The sequence below is a fragment of the Pyxicephalus adspersus genome, chromosome 9 (assembly GCF_032062135.1).
Source record: "Pyxicephalus adspersus chromosome 9, UCB_Pads_2.0, whole genome shotgun sequence".
Classification (NCBI taxonomy): Eukaryota; Metazoa; Chordata; class Amphibia; order Anura; family Pyxicephalidae; genus Pyxicephalus; species Pyxicephalus adspersus.
Genome location: NC_092866.1, coordinates 29,968,887 through 29,985,044, shown reverse-complemented (window position 1 = coordinate 29,985,044; position 16,158 = coordinate 29,968,887). Strand labels below are relative to the sequence as shown.

At 40.1% G+C, this 16,158-nt stretch overlaps 1 protein-coding gene across 3 annotated transcripts in view; it reads right to left on the bottom strand.

The window, feature by feature from the left end:
* PACS1 (phosphofurin acidic cluster sorting protein 1) overlaps positions 1 to 16,158 on the bottom strand; it is a 142,780-nt gene that overhangs the window by 39,979 nt on the left and 86,643 nt on the right. For all 3 annotated transcript variants that reach the window (XM_072423063.1, XM_072423064.1, XM_072423065.1), the window contains 3 exons: positions 13,405 to 13,515; positions 11,611 to 11,713; positions 3,219 to 3,261 (listed from right to left, as the gene is read on the bottom strand). In XM_072423063.1, coding sequence (XP_072279164.1) covers positions 3,219 to 3,261; positions 11,611 to 11,713; positions 13,405 to 13,515 — 257 coding nt within the window. The remainder of the gene's footprint in view (positions 1 to 3,218; positions 3,262 to 11,610; positions 11,714 to 13,404; positions 13,516 to 16,158) is intronic.

Sequence of the window (16,158 nt, the reverse complement as noted above, 5' to 3'; positions counted from 1 at the left end):
GCACATGAACACATTAATCTAAACTATATTCAGACTTATGAAAATCAAATGTGTACTCTGCTGTATGTGTAACTATATATACTTTTAACCTTTTGTACATAATTTTCATCAAATAATTTTTGGAATGAAATAAAGTTGAATCAAAAAAGTATACACTTTGAAAGTATTCTTTATGTGCCACTGGAAAGCATTCTGTCTTGTTCCTATCCTCTGTCTTAAAGATTTATATATTTAGGCTGAGCGCGAAACAGGTCTACCTGTTCTTTTTTCTTTGGCTTCCTTATTAGACTGTCCCTTATGATTACCTCCCTCTTTTTCTCAGCTGAGATTTAGATCATGAATGGGATCATTTAGCTCTGCTTGTGTAAAGGTCTCTGGTTCTGAATCTTCATCGGCCAAGTAGTCAGGATCAGATGATTCGGGGTTGTAACTGGCTGCAACTCCAGCGCAATCCTCATCACCTTCTACAAAAGCAAGTCCATCATGTGGCGGTATCTGAACTGGCACTCATCATGGGGAACAGGCCTATTTGCAGAATCGAGGCTGGGATATACAATTTTGTGCTTAGTTTTACCTGAGAATCCACTTTTGTTGACACAGCAAAAATAGCAGTCGATTAGATGGTCTCGTGGTTTTCTCAATACCATCGGGATTGCAAATGACATTGCTGCTTTACACCATTTTAGCCTGTCATGCAGTACAGATGACATGTGGAGCCCAAGATTTATCCTGTTTACCAAATGAACAGCCGAAATATAATTTGTATATTTTTCTAAGTTCTGTGGTAATTTAGCGATGTTGTGCTTTCGTCTTGAATGAACCACACACATAACAGAAACTGTATGTCTATGATCTATCTGCAATCGCAAGGTGTCCCGATGGGGAGGAAATGTGTCCCATCATATGCGAATCTGTATCTTGGACACTGGGAGAAACATCTTTTCTCCAACCCTGACTTTCACTCTATTTTTCAACACATCCTCTTGTGGCGTTGCTATATTGAGAATATTTTGATCATATGGACGGGCCCAAAGAGATACTTTAAACAATATGTTACAGTCACTTTTACAGAATATTTATAATCTCAAATTCACCTGGAATATTGACCCTCATCAAATACCTTTTTTAGATATTTCCAATAATATCTCCCCTGATCTTCATATCATAACACACTCTATAGGAAAGAAACAGCTGGAAACACCATTCTCCACGCTGAAAGTGCTCACCCCAAACCTTTAATTAAAAGCATCCCCTATAATCAGATATTAAGACCTAATAGAAATTGTACATTAGACACAGACTTCAAAATTGAAGCAAAAGCCCTTATAGAAAGGCTTCTAACCAGGGGCTACAGTAAAAAACTTCTTAAAAGAACCTACCGAAAGGTCTCCAAACTTGACACTGGGAGACTTATATCTGACACCTCATCTACACGCATTCAACCCAAATTACCTATCGTAACCAGATTCAATGAACATCATCAACATATACATCAATTAATTAAAGATCATTGGAATATCCTCACTTCTGATCCCATTATTATTATCATCTTAGATGAGAAACCATGTATTACATTTAGAAGATCAAGTTCACTACGAGACTCACTAGTTGTAAGTCACTTCAATCCTCAGCCTATTGATTCCAAGCAGAATAAAACCTACAGAACCTTTAAATGCAGCTCCTGTAACCAATGCGACTGGATTTTAAAAAATCAGGCACTTATATTACCCAATGGCACCACACATAGGCCCTGATTCATCAAGCATTCATTCATCAGCAATTCATTCAAATCGGAAATCAGCATTCGTATTCGCGATCCGAAATCGGAAGCTGTTGCGCTATTCAACAACTGAATGAGCTTGCTGCCAGAGCCGCGCAGCTGGCAGTTTTACACTGGCGAGCTTGCAATAAAAGTCACTGTTCCCCTAAAAAAGCATTCTTCCTAATGGCACAAATATTACCCTTAGCCATGAAAACATTTTTGTGCTGTATAAATGTTTAAAACATCTATATGCGCTAAGAAAAATGCATATTTTAAAACCACTTATTTATTTTCTGTTGGGCAAGAGTTAACCGAGTTCAGCTCCTCTACATAGGCGCCTATCTAAAGGCGTACGATGCCTGATCGGAGGACTGGCCTCGGGGAAATTCTTGCGACTTTCCGCGGGACTAGATTTTCCCACAAAAGTCCCAAGCACACACACGTTCTTGTTTGCTTCTTATAAATATATATATGTATATGTGTGTGTGTATATATATATATATATATATATATATAATTGTAATTACTATAGTTATTACAATAATAAAAAAATATTATTTATATATATATATATATATATATATATATATATGCTCACCTCTCCAGCAGCAATCCTCTGAACGGATGACACGCAGCAGCCTGAGATCCGTGCATCCGAGGATGAGAGCTGCCGAGAGCTCGGCGGGGTATTCAAATCAGCCGGGCGGAGCAACCGGCTAAAATCCTCTGGGGAGAACTATGGGCTTGTAATTCTTAGGATTAACTCCCGGGTATGATAAAAATGTACTTTTATTTTTATTTCATGTTGTGTGGTGTTTTTGTACTGTAAAAACCATTTAAAAGCAGATTACGGTTCAGTCTCGAACCGTAAAAAAAAAACGTTGTTAAATGTTGTAATATGTTAAGGCTCTTTATAACAAATTTCACACAATACATAATTAGCTGCATCACAAAAACTAGATGCGCTAGGGAAAAACTGAACACAGATTTGAAACTTGCATCAAAAATACTACAGCCAACATAAAAAAAATGTATATCTAATGAAAATGACATGTTGACCTGTGTTATCTTTGTTAGCTGAGGTATCACTGTATTTACAAACAGTAAATACAGAACATTTTTTTTTTCTTTCTGGGTTAGGTTTAGTTAGTCTATTACCTTTTGAGCTCAAACTATTGAGCACTGTGAACATCCCCTTTTTTCCAGGAAAGGAGCTAATAGGAAACCTGGCAGATAATAAAAACAACCAGGAGTCCCACCTGCTAGCTGCATGTAAAAATATTCCTACACAAAATTATATATGTACTAAACTAGAAAAAAAAATAAAGTCTAGGACATTTATGGCAGAGTTATATAATCAGTTTCCACAGGTAAGGTCTTATACATAAATTACACAGTAATAAGGGTTCCTAACCTGTTATATGGGAACAGAAACAATAAAAATAATGCTACTTACTCCAACAAATGGGATAAACTTCTGATAGGAATCATCTTCCTGCCTAGGAAGAATACATTATATAAGTAATTATTACACATTATTCAAGTAGCCGGATTAGATTTTTTTATCTTAACAACATATCTAATATACCAGTGTTCCCCAAATCTATCTTTCATCCACATTTCTCTTTTGTGGATATCCACACACTTTATCAAAAGGACATCAAATATTTGCATATGTGCATATTAGAGGTTACTTTACAATCCTTAGCAAATATATATAACAACCCAGTTGACATTTCAGTGTTTCTGTTATTGCCATTTTCATTTATCTCTGTAATAGGTGGCAACAAGGTGTGATTAAAGGGGAACTAAAGTCCCACCTTACAAAATAAAAGATCAGTTGATGACCCTTCTGCAATAACCAGTCTTATCTGTCCGATGGTGCCAGGGAAATATGAAAAACCTGAGGTGCGCATATGCAGCGTCAGCATTGGTTGCCAAGAAAACCCAGCAATTCCAGATTCCCCTGTGTGTCATGGATGCCAGACTTAAGTCATCCCGGCATGGCCAATCAAGATGTCCGAACAGTTTCCAGGAAGAAGAAAGGGAGAGGAAAGATGGTGGCGCCCTGTGACAAAATGTGGAGAGGAAAGTCTGATTTGGGCTAACTACTACCATCTACTTGTATTGCGCAAAACATTTATTTAAAATATTGTGGATAACAATTGTCTGTAGAATTGTAAATGGAGTTTTTTTGCAGATTAAGGAAACATTATATCTCTGCATAAAGGACTGCACAATATTAGAGAAGAGCAATGATCTATAATCTAGTTTAACCTCAATGTTCTATCCTTTACCTCTCTGTCCACTGACAGTTGCATTATATATACTATATTTCTGCATTACATTTTTTGACAGTATGTTTTTGTTTCTTCAAAAGGTTAATCGTTTTTATTATACAGATCATGACCACTTTTCTAACATTATATTTGTTTTGACTTTTTTCTAACTTTCCTCTTGGTTTTATCTTTCCCATACATATACAATATCATCAAAATCAATATAGTCCAAAGACAGGATTTTGAACATACAAAATACCTGTCTTGCCAAAAAACCCTGTCTTTAGACTATGTTTACTTTGTTGATAAAATAATTTCCGGGGTTGGCAAAAGAACCTTCTCTGTAAAGGAAGAACACATTACTTTAACAAATTATTCCACTTCTGTCTCCTAAAATTTTCCTAATTTCAAATAATAGGAAACTTACAAATTAGTGTAGATTTTCTACCAATAAACTTTTCTACCCCTGTATGACAAAGGGATATTTGCTATGGTGCCTCTGAATTTCAGAATTTTACAAAATGTAAGCGTTTTGGTGCTATCAAGTCATATAAAGAGTATTCCATAACAGGCTACCTGTTTGTTACTACTCAATGTGTTCCAAATGTATCTTTAATACTAACAACCGAATGGTCTAATCATGACCCTGTAAACATATAATTTTATAGGTTTGAGAAGTCGATCAATTTAGTGCCTAAACAAATTACTGTTATGTAATAAAAAAACTTTCTGCAACTATACAAAATAAGTTCTTTCTTTTTTTTCATGAAATTGTATTTTTTTTGAAAATTTTTCAACAGGATTACAAAACAGGATTACAAAACAGGTAACAGTTGAACTTGACCACGGAAACATTAGTACACTATACACTTGGTCAGTAGACCGTATATGAACGCAGAAAAATCTACAACAAAAATAATGAAATACATACATACAGTAGAATGAGTGCAAATTTCCTGAGAACCAAACCTAAAGAACAAAAGGGAGTGGGGAAAGGGTAGGAGGAAGGAGTGTGACTGCAGCCTAAGTCAATAAGTCTCTGGGTACCAACTGGACAATCGAGCATAATATTGGTCCCAGCCTTCCCACGTTTTTTCATAATTATCCATGGTGTTTCTTAGGAGAGCGGTAAGGTACTCCAAAAGTTGCACTTCTTGAATTCTCTTATATAGGTCCTCCATAGAGGGGGGTAGAGTCGCCTTCCATTTAGTAGGGATCAGTGTCCGTGCAGCTACCAAAATAAGCGATACCAGTTTGCAAGCAAACTTTTATATAAGTTTTCCTTATATAACGTACAAATGGAACTCTTATTAGCGGCTTCCCAAATTTCCTGCCAGTCATCTAAGTCCAGGGTCTGCCCCAGTATCTTCTCCCATTGCAGCATGTATTTAAACTTCCCTGAAATTGCACGAACTGAAGGAGGTAGTATATAGAGAAGACAACACCTTTGGAGTACAGGCCTTCCGTGCACAATCTCTCATAAAAGGTCATGTGCTGGAAGGTAGCAGAGGGCTGCAGAGCTGGGATAATATGTCTAATTTGTAAGTATGCATAAAATGAAGTACGGGGGAGCTCAAGCTTATCACAGAGCTCTTAATTAAGCAAACGTTTCTCCACAGGGTGTAACAGATGTCTGATTTGAAAAAACCCTCTCTCCTTCCATGGCCCCGACAAACTATCTGGAATTTGTGGGGTGTTAATTACTGATGTTAGTTTCGAGGCCTTAGATGAAAGGCCATATCTATCCTTGCAAGACCGCCACAGGTTCCGTGTAAAAACCATGGGTGCAGGAAGGTCATTGTCAATCAGGGATAGAGATGAACTCCAAAGCATCACATTAGGGTGTGCAGGAGATAGATAATATTTGTGTAGGTCGGGAGCCCCCATACCCCCCAGTTCTCTGGGCGTGCAGACAACATGTTTACAAAGTCTTTGCCTCTTGTATGCCCAAATAAATTTTAGGAAATCAGACTGTAGTTTCTTTAGCACTCCTGATGGTACCCCAACTGGCAGGGTCTCAAAAACATCAGAGCATCATCTTTAAGGCAGCCATCCGTCCCAGTAAAGTCAAGGGGTAATTTTTCAATTTATTTAAGAAAGACTGAAGCTCTCAGATTAATGGAGGAATATTGTGGGAGTATAGCTGATTATACATAGGGGTGATCTGGACCCCCAAGGAGGGCTAAGTCTCTCCATGCAAAAGTGTAGTTTTCTCCACAAATTTGGAAGGGAAGTGGTTGGCTGAGTTAAAGTCAAGAGAACATCATCTGCATACAACTCAATTTTAAAGGACTTTCCCTTAACCGATACGCCCTTGATGTCGGGGTTAGATCGGATGTAGGCTGCCAGGGGTTCAAATACATATAGCAAAGAGCAGGGGGGACAAAGGGCATCTTTGCCTGGTACCATTTCTAATAGGGGATGATGAGGAGGAAGTGCGGGGTAGTTTAACTGAGGCCGAGGGGGATTTGTAAAGCAATTTAACTGCCGTCACAAAGGATCCACAAAAACCCAATTTGTGTAGAGAACATGAACGGCCAACTAAGGCGGTCAAATGCTTTTTCAGGGTCTAGGCTAAGCACTACTGATGGCGTTTTCCTTTTGGTAATAATGTCAATAATAGTAACTACTCTTCTGGTGTTGTCACTAGTGTGACGAAAAGGTATGAAACCAGTCTGATCACCATGGATGAGAGAAGGGAGGAATCTTGATAGCTGGGTAGCTAGTATTTTTGTGAAAATTTTCAGGTCTGAGTTTAAAAGTGCTATGGGCCTATGGCTTGAGCAAGCCATGGGGTCTTTGCCCGGCTTAGGTACTACAGTAATGTGGGAAGCCAGCATGGATGGAGGGATGGGTTTACCGTTCAAAAACTCATTAAACAACATCAAAAGATGTGGAAGGAGTTCTGGCAAGAAAGTTTTATAATACAAGTAAAGTAACCCATCCGGTCCCGAAGCTTTTGCAGAAGGCAGTTGTCCAATTGTTTTCAAAATTTCAGCTTCTGCGATAGGGCTATTAAGCTGTTCCAAATATTGGGGGTTGAGTTTGGGTAAGTCTATACCAGCTAGGTATGAGTCAAGTTTTGTCATATCTCACCACCCCACTCTCATCTTTAATAGTGACTGGAGAGGCATTAGCTTGCAGGTCCCTCAATTTGTGCGCCAATAGTGTGTCAGCTTTGTTACCCTTGTAGTAGTACAGTTGACGGGTTCTCAGCATCATCCAACTAACCTTCCATAATTCCAGGGCCTGTAGTTTAGACCGAAGGGTAGTTAATTCACGAAGAAGGCCCAGAGATGGTTTGAGAGCATAACTTGCTTCCGCAAAGCGTAGGGCATGCGTAGTAACTGTGCGCTGTAGATTAGAGTCCCGCTTAAGCCGGGAGCTTAAAGAGATACAGGGTCCCCTAAAAACAGTCTTATGGGCTTCCCAAAGTGTTGATGTATGCACCACTGAACCCCTATTATCCTGGAAATAATGTTGCAATCCCACAGTTAGCGCTGATTTGGTGCCTTCATTCTTGAGCAAGAACTCATTTAACCTCCAGTCACAAACTCAGGCAGTGGCCGGGGAGAGAACAACATCTAGTGTAATCGGGGCATGATCCGACCAGGTTATAGGGTGGATCTCTGAAGACACACTGTTCCGCAGTAGTGGGAATTAGTGAAGATATATTCTATACGCGTGTGGGTGCAGTGAGGAGGGGAGTATAAAGAAAACTGCTTCCCAGTGGGGTGATGAATCCGCCAGTTATCATAAGCTGGTGTTTGCGGATCAGCTGTCTAAAAACTTTAGAATGCTGCATCAATTGCGAGTGGGGGGTGGCATCATGGAGAGTAAGCCTATCCTGTACCGGGGAGAACAATAAATTCAAATCTCCTCCAACTAACAAAAAGGTATGGTCAAATTCCTCCAAGTCTGATAGTGTTTTAGAGAGGAATTGAGTTTGGCCCATGTTTGGGGCAAATAGGTTAAATAAAGTAATGGATGTACCCAGTAGGGTTCCATATAAAATGAGGAATCTGCCTTCTGGGTCTACTATCGAATGGGACAATAAAAACTGAGAAAAACGTTTTGAGGCAAAGTTAAAGGAGCCCGTACGGTCAAAATGTGTTTCTTGTAGGAAGACGACCTCAGGAGAAAGATGCTTGAATTCTCTAAAGGCCAGCTTCCGCTTCCTGTTGGAATTCAGACCCTTAACTTTAAAGGACAATATTTTAGCAGCCATAGAAAATATGTAGGAACCTAGAGGCAAAGGCTTTCCCCTTCAGCCAGGCAGGACAATCAGTTGTGGGTGGACTAAGAGTAACATTAGCCCAGGTATAGTCAAGCACCTTGTCATACTTCCAAAAAAAAACAGGATACAGGATTACAGCAGAAATGCTCAAAGGGGTAGAGGACAAAAAAAAGAACCAAACAAAGAAAGGCAAACAAAGAACATTAAGCCGCACTTGGACAACCAAGGGAGGTCTGACAGCTGCCGAACCCTGACCCCTCACACAGCCTGGGAACAAAACCAACTGGTGGGTGAACATACCTTCCTAGAGGGGCAAAAGGCCCAGAGGGCCACAACAGAGGGGCAATGAAGCCAGAAACAAGTGAACATTATCTCAACGTCAGCGCCGACCACTTGGGCCTCGGGTTCCCATCCGGGGAGTTTCGGGCGTTTAACACCCAGATCCGTGCAAAAAGCAGTAAGATCCTCTGGACAATGAAGAGTGGATGTTCTTTTATCTTCCAGATAGGCTAAAAGGGAAGCTCATCCTTCAGGTCAGCACTATCCAGTTGACAGAGAACATCCCGTAGTCTGCATGCTGTGCCAGGTTGTCTGGAGGTGCGAAAAGGCCTGGAAATTTTAATTTCTCTCGCGGAAGGGTGTCCCAGTACCCAGTTGAAAAAGGCCGGCAGAACCAGTTTCAAATCAGCATGCTGGGTGGCTTTAGGTAGGCCCCGAACCCTAATATTATTCCTGCGACTTTTATTGTCTAAGTCCTCAATAAGGTGGTAGAGATCCCTAAATTTCTGAGATCTAAGGATTTGTGGGTGAGGGTCCCAATGTCCTCCTTAGCTTGTTGAACGCTGCCATCCAGTTCATCAACTCTGCCTGCTAACATTTGCATGTCATTGCGTAAGGCCCCAATTTCCGAGCGACAAGTGGCCTGGACCTCAGTAACCAAATTTTGGAAATCTGCTTTAGTGGGCAAAAGCTGTATATACTGTTGCCAGGGGAGAGGCGGATGCCCCTCTATAAGAGGGGTCTCCCGTCTGTTTCCTAGAGGGTCCCGGGGTCCCCAAGTTCATGGGGATAGATTCTGCCCTTCTGGTATCCTCTGTTGGTGCTGAGGATCCCGCTGGAGAGGAGACCACCGTGGCATAAAGGGGGGGTCGGAAGCAGGAAACCCACCAGAACCCTGGGCTGGGGTACTGTGCACAGGGAAGGAGCCCCCCTGTCTAAATGCTGCTGGTGTCAGTGCATCCAACTGAGTAGGTGTTGGATCTTGGGACCTAGAAGGGGCTCGCTGGGGAGATGCTGCAGGGGAGGGGGAATCCTCCAGGCTGGAACCCTGACTCACCGCGTCTCTCTACGGGAGATCTCGGGGACCATGGAAATCCTGGATCCTGTAGGTGGGAGGCTGGAGGGTCCCTCTACTCAGCAGGGTAGGCCTTCATCCGTTCTGGGGAGCCCTGTGTGTCCTCTCTGCTCCGCTGCTCGCTCCGGCACCACGTGGCTGAGGAGCGTGTCGGCGCCATCTTGGAGGCCTGTGCGGCATCCGACTAAGAGTCCACAATGGAATCCCTGATGAAGGGTTGGTCCATCAGGTGCTTAAATGCTGGGGTGGGGGGAAGCAGCCCCACACTCCCCTTGCGTGCCTTGCCCATGGATTGTGCAGGTGAAGCCTGGATTGCTGTAGATCGTGGCCGGCGCTGACAGAGCACAAGATCTACGCAGCCATCTCTCGTGCCCGCCAAGCCACGCCAAAGAAATTCTTTCTTTCTACCTGGCCTTTGCCCTTATATTTATGTGAGTGAGATAGAAACATTTAGAGCGTAGGTTCCCAATGGGGCCGTTACCCCCCCTGGTGGGTACTGTAGACATGTAAGGGTAATTTTTCGTCCAAGGCAAGTTAAGGGGGTGTTGAGGACCAGCCACTGCCCCCATGGGCAATACACACAGGGATCCCTCTCCCCGTGTGATGCCCAGCTCTTCCTCCTCCATTTGATCCACAGCCCTGGTTCTGGATCATTGACCCGCCCAGCATTTGCATATGGACGGCTTAATAGTGCATCGTCATCTGTGGGGGAGGAAGAGACATGTCTTTTGAGATAATCCTACCCTCAGAATGTGTGCTGCTCCCCGCCCACCTTGCACTGTGAAATATTCTCACTCCTCATACAGCAGCAGCAGCATGAGAGCTGTGTCTGTGTCCATGTTGTTATCATTATCCCCAATGTATAAACCTTCATATCTCCTCACTGGGCCGATCTCACTGCGGATGTTTGAGATCTCCATCTTTCTTTTTTCAATGACAGAAAAGTCCCCCCTGCGCATGCCCGTTCTCAGAGCCCAAGCCTCCTGTGATTTGTGATGTGCATATCCCAGAAGGTTCTGCACTCCCATTCAGTCTTTACTGCTGCGGCGGTATTGACAGAATGGGAGGGGCTTTGTCTTGTTTTTGTTTTGTTTTTTTTTAAAAAAGCCATTTAATGAAAAAAACAAAAAAAAAAACAAAGGGTTATCGACCCTTCTATATAAAGTAGAAGGGTATAAATTTGCCGCTGTGGTGCCTCAAATATAAATTTGCCTGCTCAGCAAACTTTAAGGCTGCAATCAGACTGGCAGTGAGGTGGCACTGCATTTACCCCTTCCTCATGCCATGGAATCCTGCTTAGGGGGAGACGCTCAGAACCGTTCACTGCCACCTGGAGGTAAACCTGCAGATGATGCTGTCTGTGCAAGGTGCCTGTTACACATAGCTGGCCACTTGCCACCAAGCTCATCTCACTAATAATATTATATTCGTGTAATTTATTTAAATTATATTTTGAGTAATACACCAATATTGTTAATATCTTCTAATAAAATAATTAAAAACAAAAATGTCCTTGTTTTTTTAATATATAGTATAGTTCACCCAAGGGGGCACCATGGAATCATTCCTTGAAAAAGTAGGCTCAGACTCAAAAAAAAAAAAAAGGTTGGGATCCTATGACATAGAGCATCCAACCAAATGCAAAATTGGCAAACACATTCCCTCACTTTTTACTCCAGTGAGAGCAGTGTTACAGGTGACTTTGCCCTACAATAACCTGGTGTTAGGTATTTCCTCCCACTTACTGTCAGGTAAACTCTTGTCAGCAAAACAGGAAGTGGAATTCTCTTACATAATCCTAAATATTAGTAAAAAACACAGTGAATATTCTAAACTTTTCAGACTTTATTTCAAACTAAAAAATAAAGTTTTGGCATGTTATTCACTTTATTCTAACATGATACAAGACTAATATAATGTGTTTTTTATTAAACACACAACTGCATTCAAGAAATTCGGCTTGGTTTTAGGTACTTACATTTTATGTTTGCAGGTTAACATGGCTTCTGCTATTGGAAGCTGATGGCAGTTGTTGGCACCACTCACATACTGCATTATACGACCAAATATATCAAAAGGCTCTTCATAAAACAAATTAAGAGTAAACACAAATTAAAATGATAATTTCTACAAACTGCAATGTTCTTAATTCGAACAAATTCTGATATTTTTTTTTTTTTTTTTTATTTTGAACTGCAGCACTATGATCACCTATTTACTTCAGCTAACAAGCTGAATAGCCATATTATGTCACAAAGATGCCTTTTTTCAAGAGAAGATTGTACTAACCATCAAAAATCATTTCAACATATGCAAAAAGTAACAAAAAGTATTATATAAATCTCCAGTAATGTAAAGTGTATGTCCAGCCACTTTTTTTGACTACAGAGCAACAGCTGAGAAAAAATACAAGAATGGGAACACCTTTCCCAGATATTTTTTTTTTTATTCAATTTAGGGAAATTTCCTAATTTACTGTTGTGTCTTTTAGTAAAGAAGTAAAAGTAAGTTTCTCTATTGAGGTGCACACAGCAAAATAAGCTAAAGGAGATTTTAACCCTTCCCTGCTCTTTAAAAAACTAAAAAAAGAAAAAAACAAAGAACAAAAAACACATCTTTGGATCCTTACACTCTTTATAAAAAGACCCAAGATTTCATCAGCAAGAGTTATGGTTTTTCTACATTTTATTCGTAAAAAATGTTATTGTTATTATAACTTTCTGGTTTTTAAGAAGATACTGGCTGTATACTATATATTTGTAACTGCTTACATGTTTATTTTTGTTTTAAATAACTTCTGCAAGTGTGACAAGACCCTTAAAAAAAGGGGGTGGGGCCTCTTTTCCTTCTATTTTTATTGCCACAGCGTGGGGACCCAATTGAGGACATCTCCAGTGGGATTAAGATATCTAAAGAAATTTAGGGTGAGTGGGATTTTGTTTTGCTTTATTTAAAAGAGCTTCTGCACTCTCAGTGTTCATTTTGTACCCCCAGCAAAGACCCACAATTACCTGTAATCCTGAATGCATAACAGTGTTACCATGCTTAAGTAGTGCCTGCATGCACTACAGTTGGATAAGAAAATGCTGAAGAGTGTGTCAGAACTGTTACTGCTGATTGAGAAGTCTATCAATTAGCACCTTGAAACACCTATTCTTATCCACTTTTTAAATTGACAGCAGTGCCTCTGTTGCTCAAACCCTACCTCTGTGGGCTGTAGAACCTTAGAAGGGTGAGTGTGAAGTACAAAAAAGTAGGGTTTGGCTTAGGAAAGGAAGGTAAAGAAAGTTTTTTATGTGCTCCTATGGGGTTAAGCATCATATAGTAACTGGATCAGGTACCCTTTTAAACTTTTATACAGGAGCCTTTAGTTGTACTTCGAAGAATAACACTGAGACGGTAGCATACAGGATTGTGCACTTAAAATGTACTTATTGTACTTGTAAAATGTAATGCTTGCTTACACAAAAATGGGCTAATTTAAGTAGTGGCATGTTGTACAAAAGTACTATGCATTTTAAATTGTAAGGGGAAATTAAACATTCTAGAGACTACCAGTACATTAACATAGAAAACATATACAATATATGCAGACTGTGTCCTAACTGGCAATTAAATCCAGGTGTGTATGTTAACCTGATGTACCATATTTTTATGGTACTGTTGATAAAATGTTATATTTCGACTTACTGGTACATAACCAAGTCTGTAGAAATAGTTTCCAGCCCCATATTTGTATTGTGTACTATGTTGTACAGAAAATAAACTTTACCTATAGCCGGAGGATCAGATTTGTTAAACAGCTCCCTCCAAGCAGCATCAAAAAACAGAGAAGCGTAGCGAGAATCCAAGGAAGAAAGATATTTGCAAACAGGATGTGATCCTAAAATAAAACAAAAAATAAACAAGACATAACTGAAGCCAACATTTACCACAATAACGAAATAATGCATTCTGCAACAACTTGCAATGTTCTGTCACATTCCTATGTAATGTAAGGTATACATATTTTCTTTCAAACAGATCAGAATTTAAGGGATTTTAAAATTGGTATAATTTGTTTTTGGTACCAGAACAGTGTTGCAGGACACTTTCTGCAAGACTTTGGTACGAATAGTACAACTAAATCACACCTGGAATCACCCCTTAAATCTATGCCTAGCCTCATGATTACACTAAATTAAAGGTTTTCACTTTTATACTTATCCTTGCCCCTAAAAATATCACCCCTTCAGTACAGATTTTTTTCCACAATACCAAGAAGATGTTTTAGTAACTCAAAGTTACTGTCTGGGTGCCTTGCCAATGTGGTTAACTTTTGAACTTCTGTTGCACTTCAAAAATGAAGAAATAGCTTTACAATGACACATAATCAGTTATTCAGTTGAGGAGCTATACTGTATTTAAAAGAACCAGATGAACCTAACCTTTTTAGAATTCTGATCCTGATAAACAAAGAGGTCCTGGTCCATGTGCACAATACTGTTGATTTTCAATAACCACTGGTGTAACGTCTGAGAAAATTGCTTTCCCATAAATAGAATACAAGCCTTAGCTGCATTCAGCAAGAGAAATTCTTGCTGTTGGGTGTAGAATCAAGTTGAAGTTATACTACCAATGTTAAACAAATAAAAATAATGATTGATTGTGACGTTAGCAAGAGCAGGTTGACAATAGAAAGATGCCACATGCCAGCATTACAATCTGAATTCTGGTGAAACAGTGGTGTAGAAAAAAGCACTTGAGAATGATTATAAGAATGTATTTGGGCAACAGAAGCCCATGTGCATGCACAGGTAAAATATAAAGTTCAAAATGACCAAACAAAGTCTGAAATATTAGGAAAGAAAAGAGAGTGACCTAAATTTGAGGACATGGGTGATAGATACGGTACAATAGGGAAGGAGGATGGGGTCATGGAGATCGTAATTAGGGAGGGCACAGTAATATTCTTGATCACTGGATCATAAAATGCATTCTGCCACACACCCAACCCTGTCAAAACAAACGTGGCTGGCTAAGAAGATAAGGGAAAAGCCTGCAGGGGTCCAAAAGAGATGTGTGCATGCTATGCAACATACAACTGGGCCTCCCATCCAGAATAATCAACAAAGTCATATGACCCAATTGTTCTAGAAAGCGTTTTGAATGGACAAAGTAGTTACAGTTTCGAAATCCTCTGTGTTAACATCCAGCAGTCAGTATTAAAATAGACAACCAGGACCCAGTTCACAGTAGCAGTAAGAAAAACAGTTTAAGTCCAGAACAGCATGCAGAAGGGGAAACATACATTCTCCATATGAGTAGGAAGCAGCCATGTAAGAAATCACAATCAACAGACTAAGTATCCTATTGCCCTGCTACATACCCTGACAGAACTGGAAGCCAAAATGGTTAACCTGGCAGATCATGGAAAGAGAATTGTCACGAAAAATGGGAGTGGTAATAACTGTTAGACCGTGTGGGAATTCAGGATAGGTCCACTTTGGACTTGCAACCTCCTATTAGATCTGGAACACCATCTAGAACAGATCTGGTAGTTGAGTCCAGTGAGTAAGGAAGATTATTAAGCTCGGTGTCCAACATAGCAAACAGGGCCCGGATTTGAGAATAGGTGTGAAGAGCAAACAAATGGTTGTCCTTACAAATTTGAAAGTGTGAATGGTGCCTTTATTTGTAATAAGAGTGGTGAGTCTAGAATTCAGCTGTGTGAAAGATGATTCAAGGGCCATGACATAAGTGTCGACAGAAATGATCTTTTCTTTCACTTCCTTCAAACTTTCCATTAAGCGCTGGCTGGAAAAAAATAAAGCTGGCCTAATCAAACCAGGAGTCTACTATGCTTCAGGCATAAATATCAGGGACAGAACCAAGAATAGAGAGGCAGGCAGGTCTGTTGAAACACATTATACAGATGTGGTCCACTGCTGACATTTCTCAGGAAACCCACATGTAGCTATGACTTATGTGCATGCATGTAGACAGGACATGGTAGCAAAGATTACAGAAGATCTGCAACATTGAGATGCAACAAAAATGTCAAAACTGATGAAAGCAAGTGTTATAAGAAGAATTTTTCACTATGCCTTGGCAAACATGACATCATTTAGTTAGGAATTTCATATATTGTAACTAATATTTAAATCTGAATCCTAGTCTTGCCTTCTGTCTTGCATAGATGTACAGCTAACCTCTGTGTACAGCGATTGCTTACAATAATATTATGATACACTATAAACTTCTCAAAGTATTTATGAGAAGCTGCAATGTCAGATGCAGCCAGACAGAACTCCTGTTCTGTTGCTCCCAAGTTTTTGGCCCTCTCCTTTCAATGACTAGATTTCAGTTCTTTCAATCATGGAGGATCAGCATTACCTTGGAGAAAGTTACCTTAACCTCCTGGGCGTTACACTGATGTCTAGATTTCTGTACCAAAAGCGTTACACTGTTTTTCATGAAATTTTTTTTTTTACATTTTAGACCTGTAGGTTACAGAAATATGTCCGAATAGGGGTCTAGTAGATAT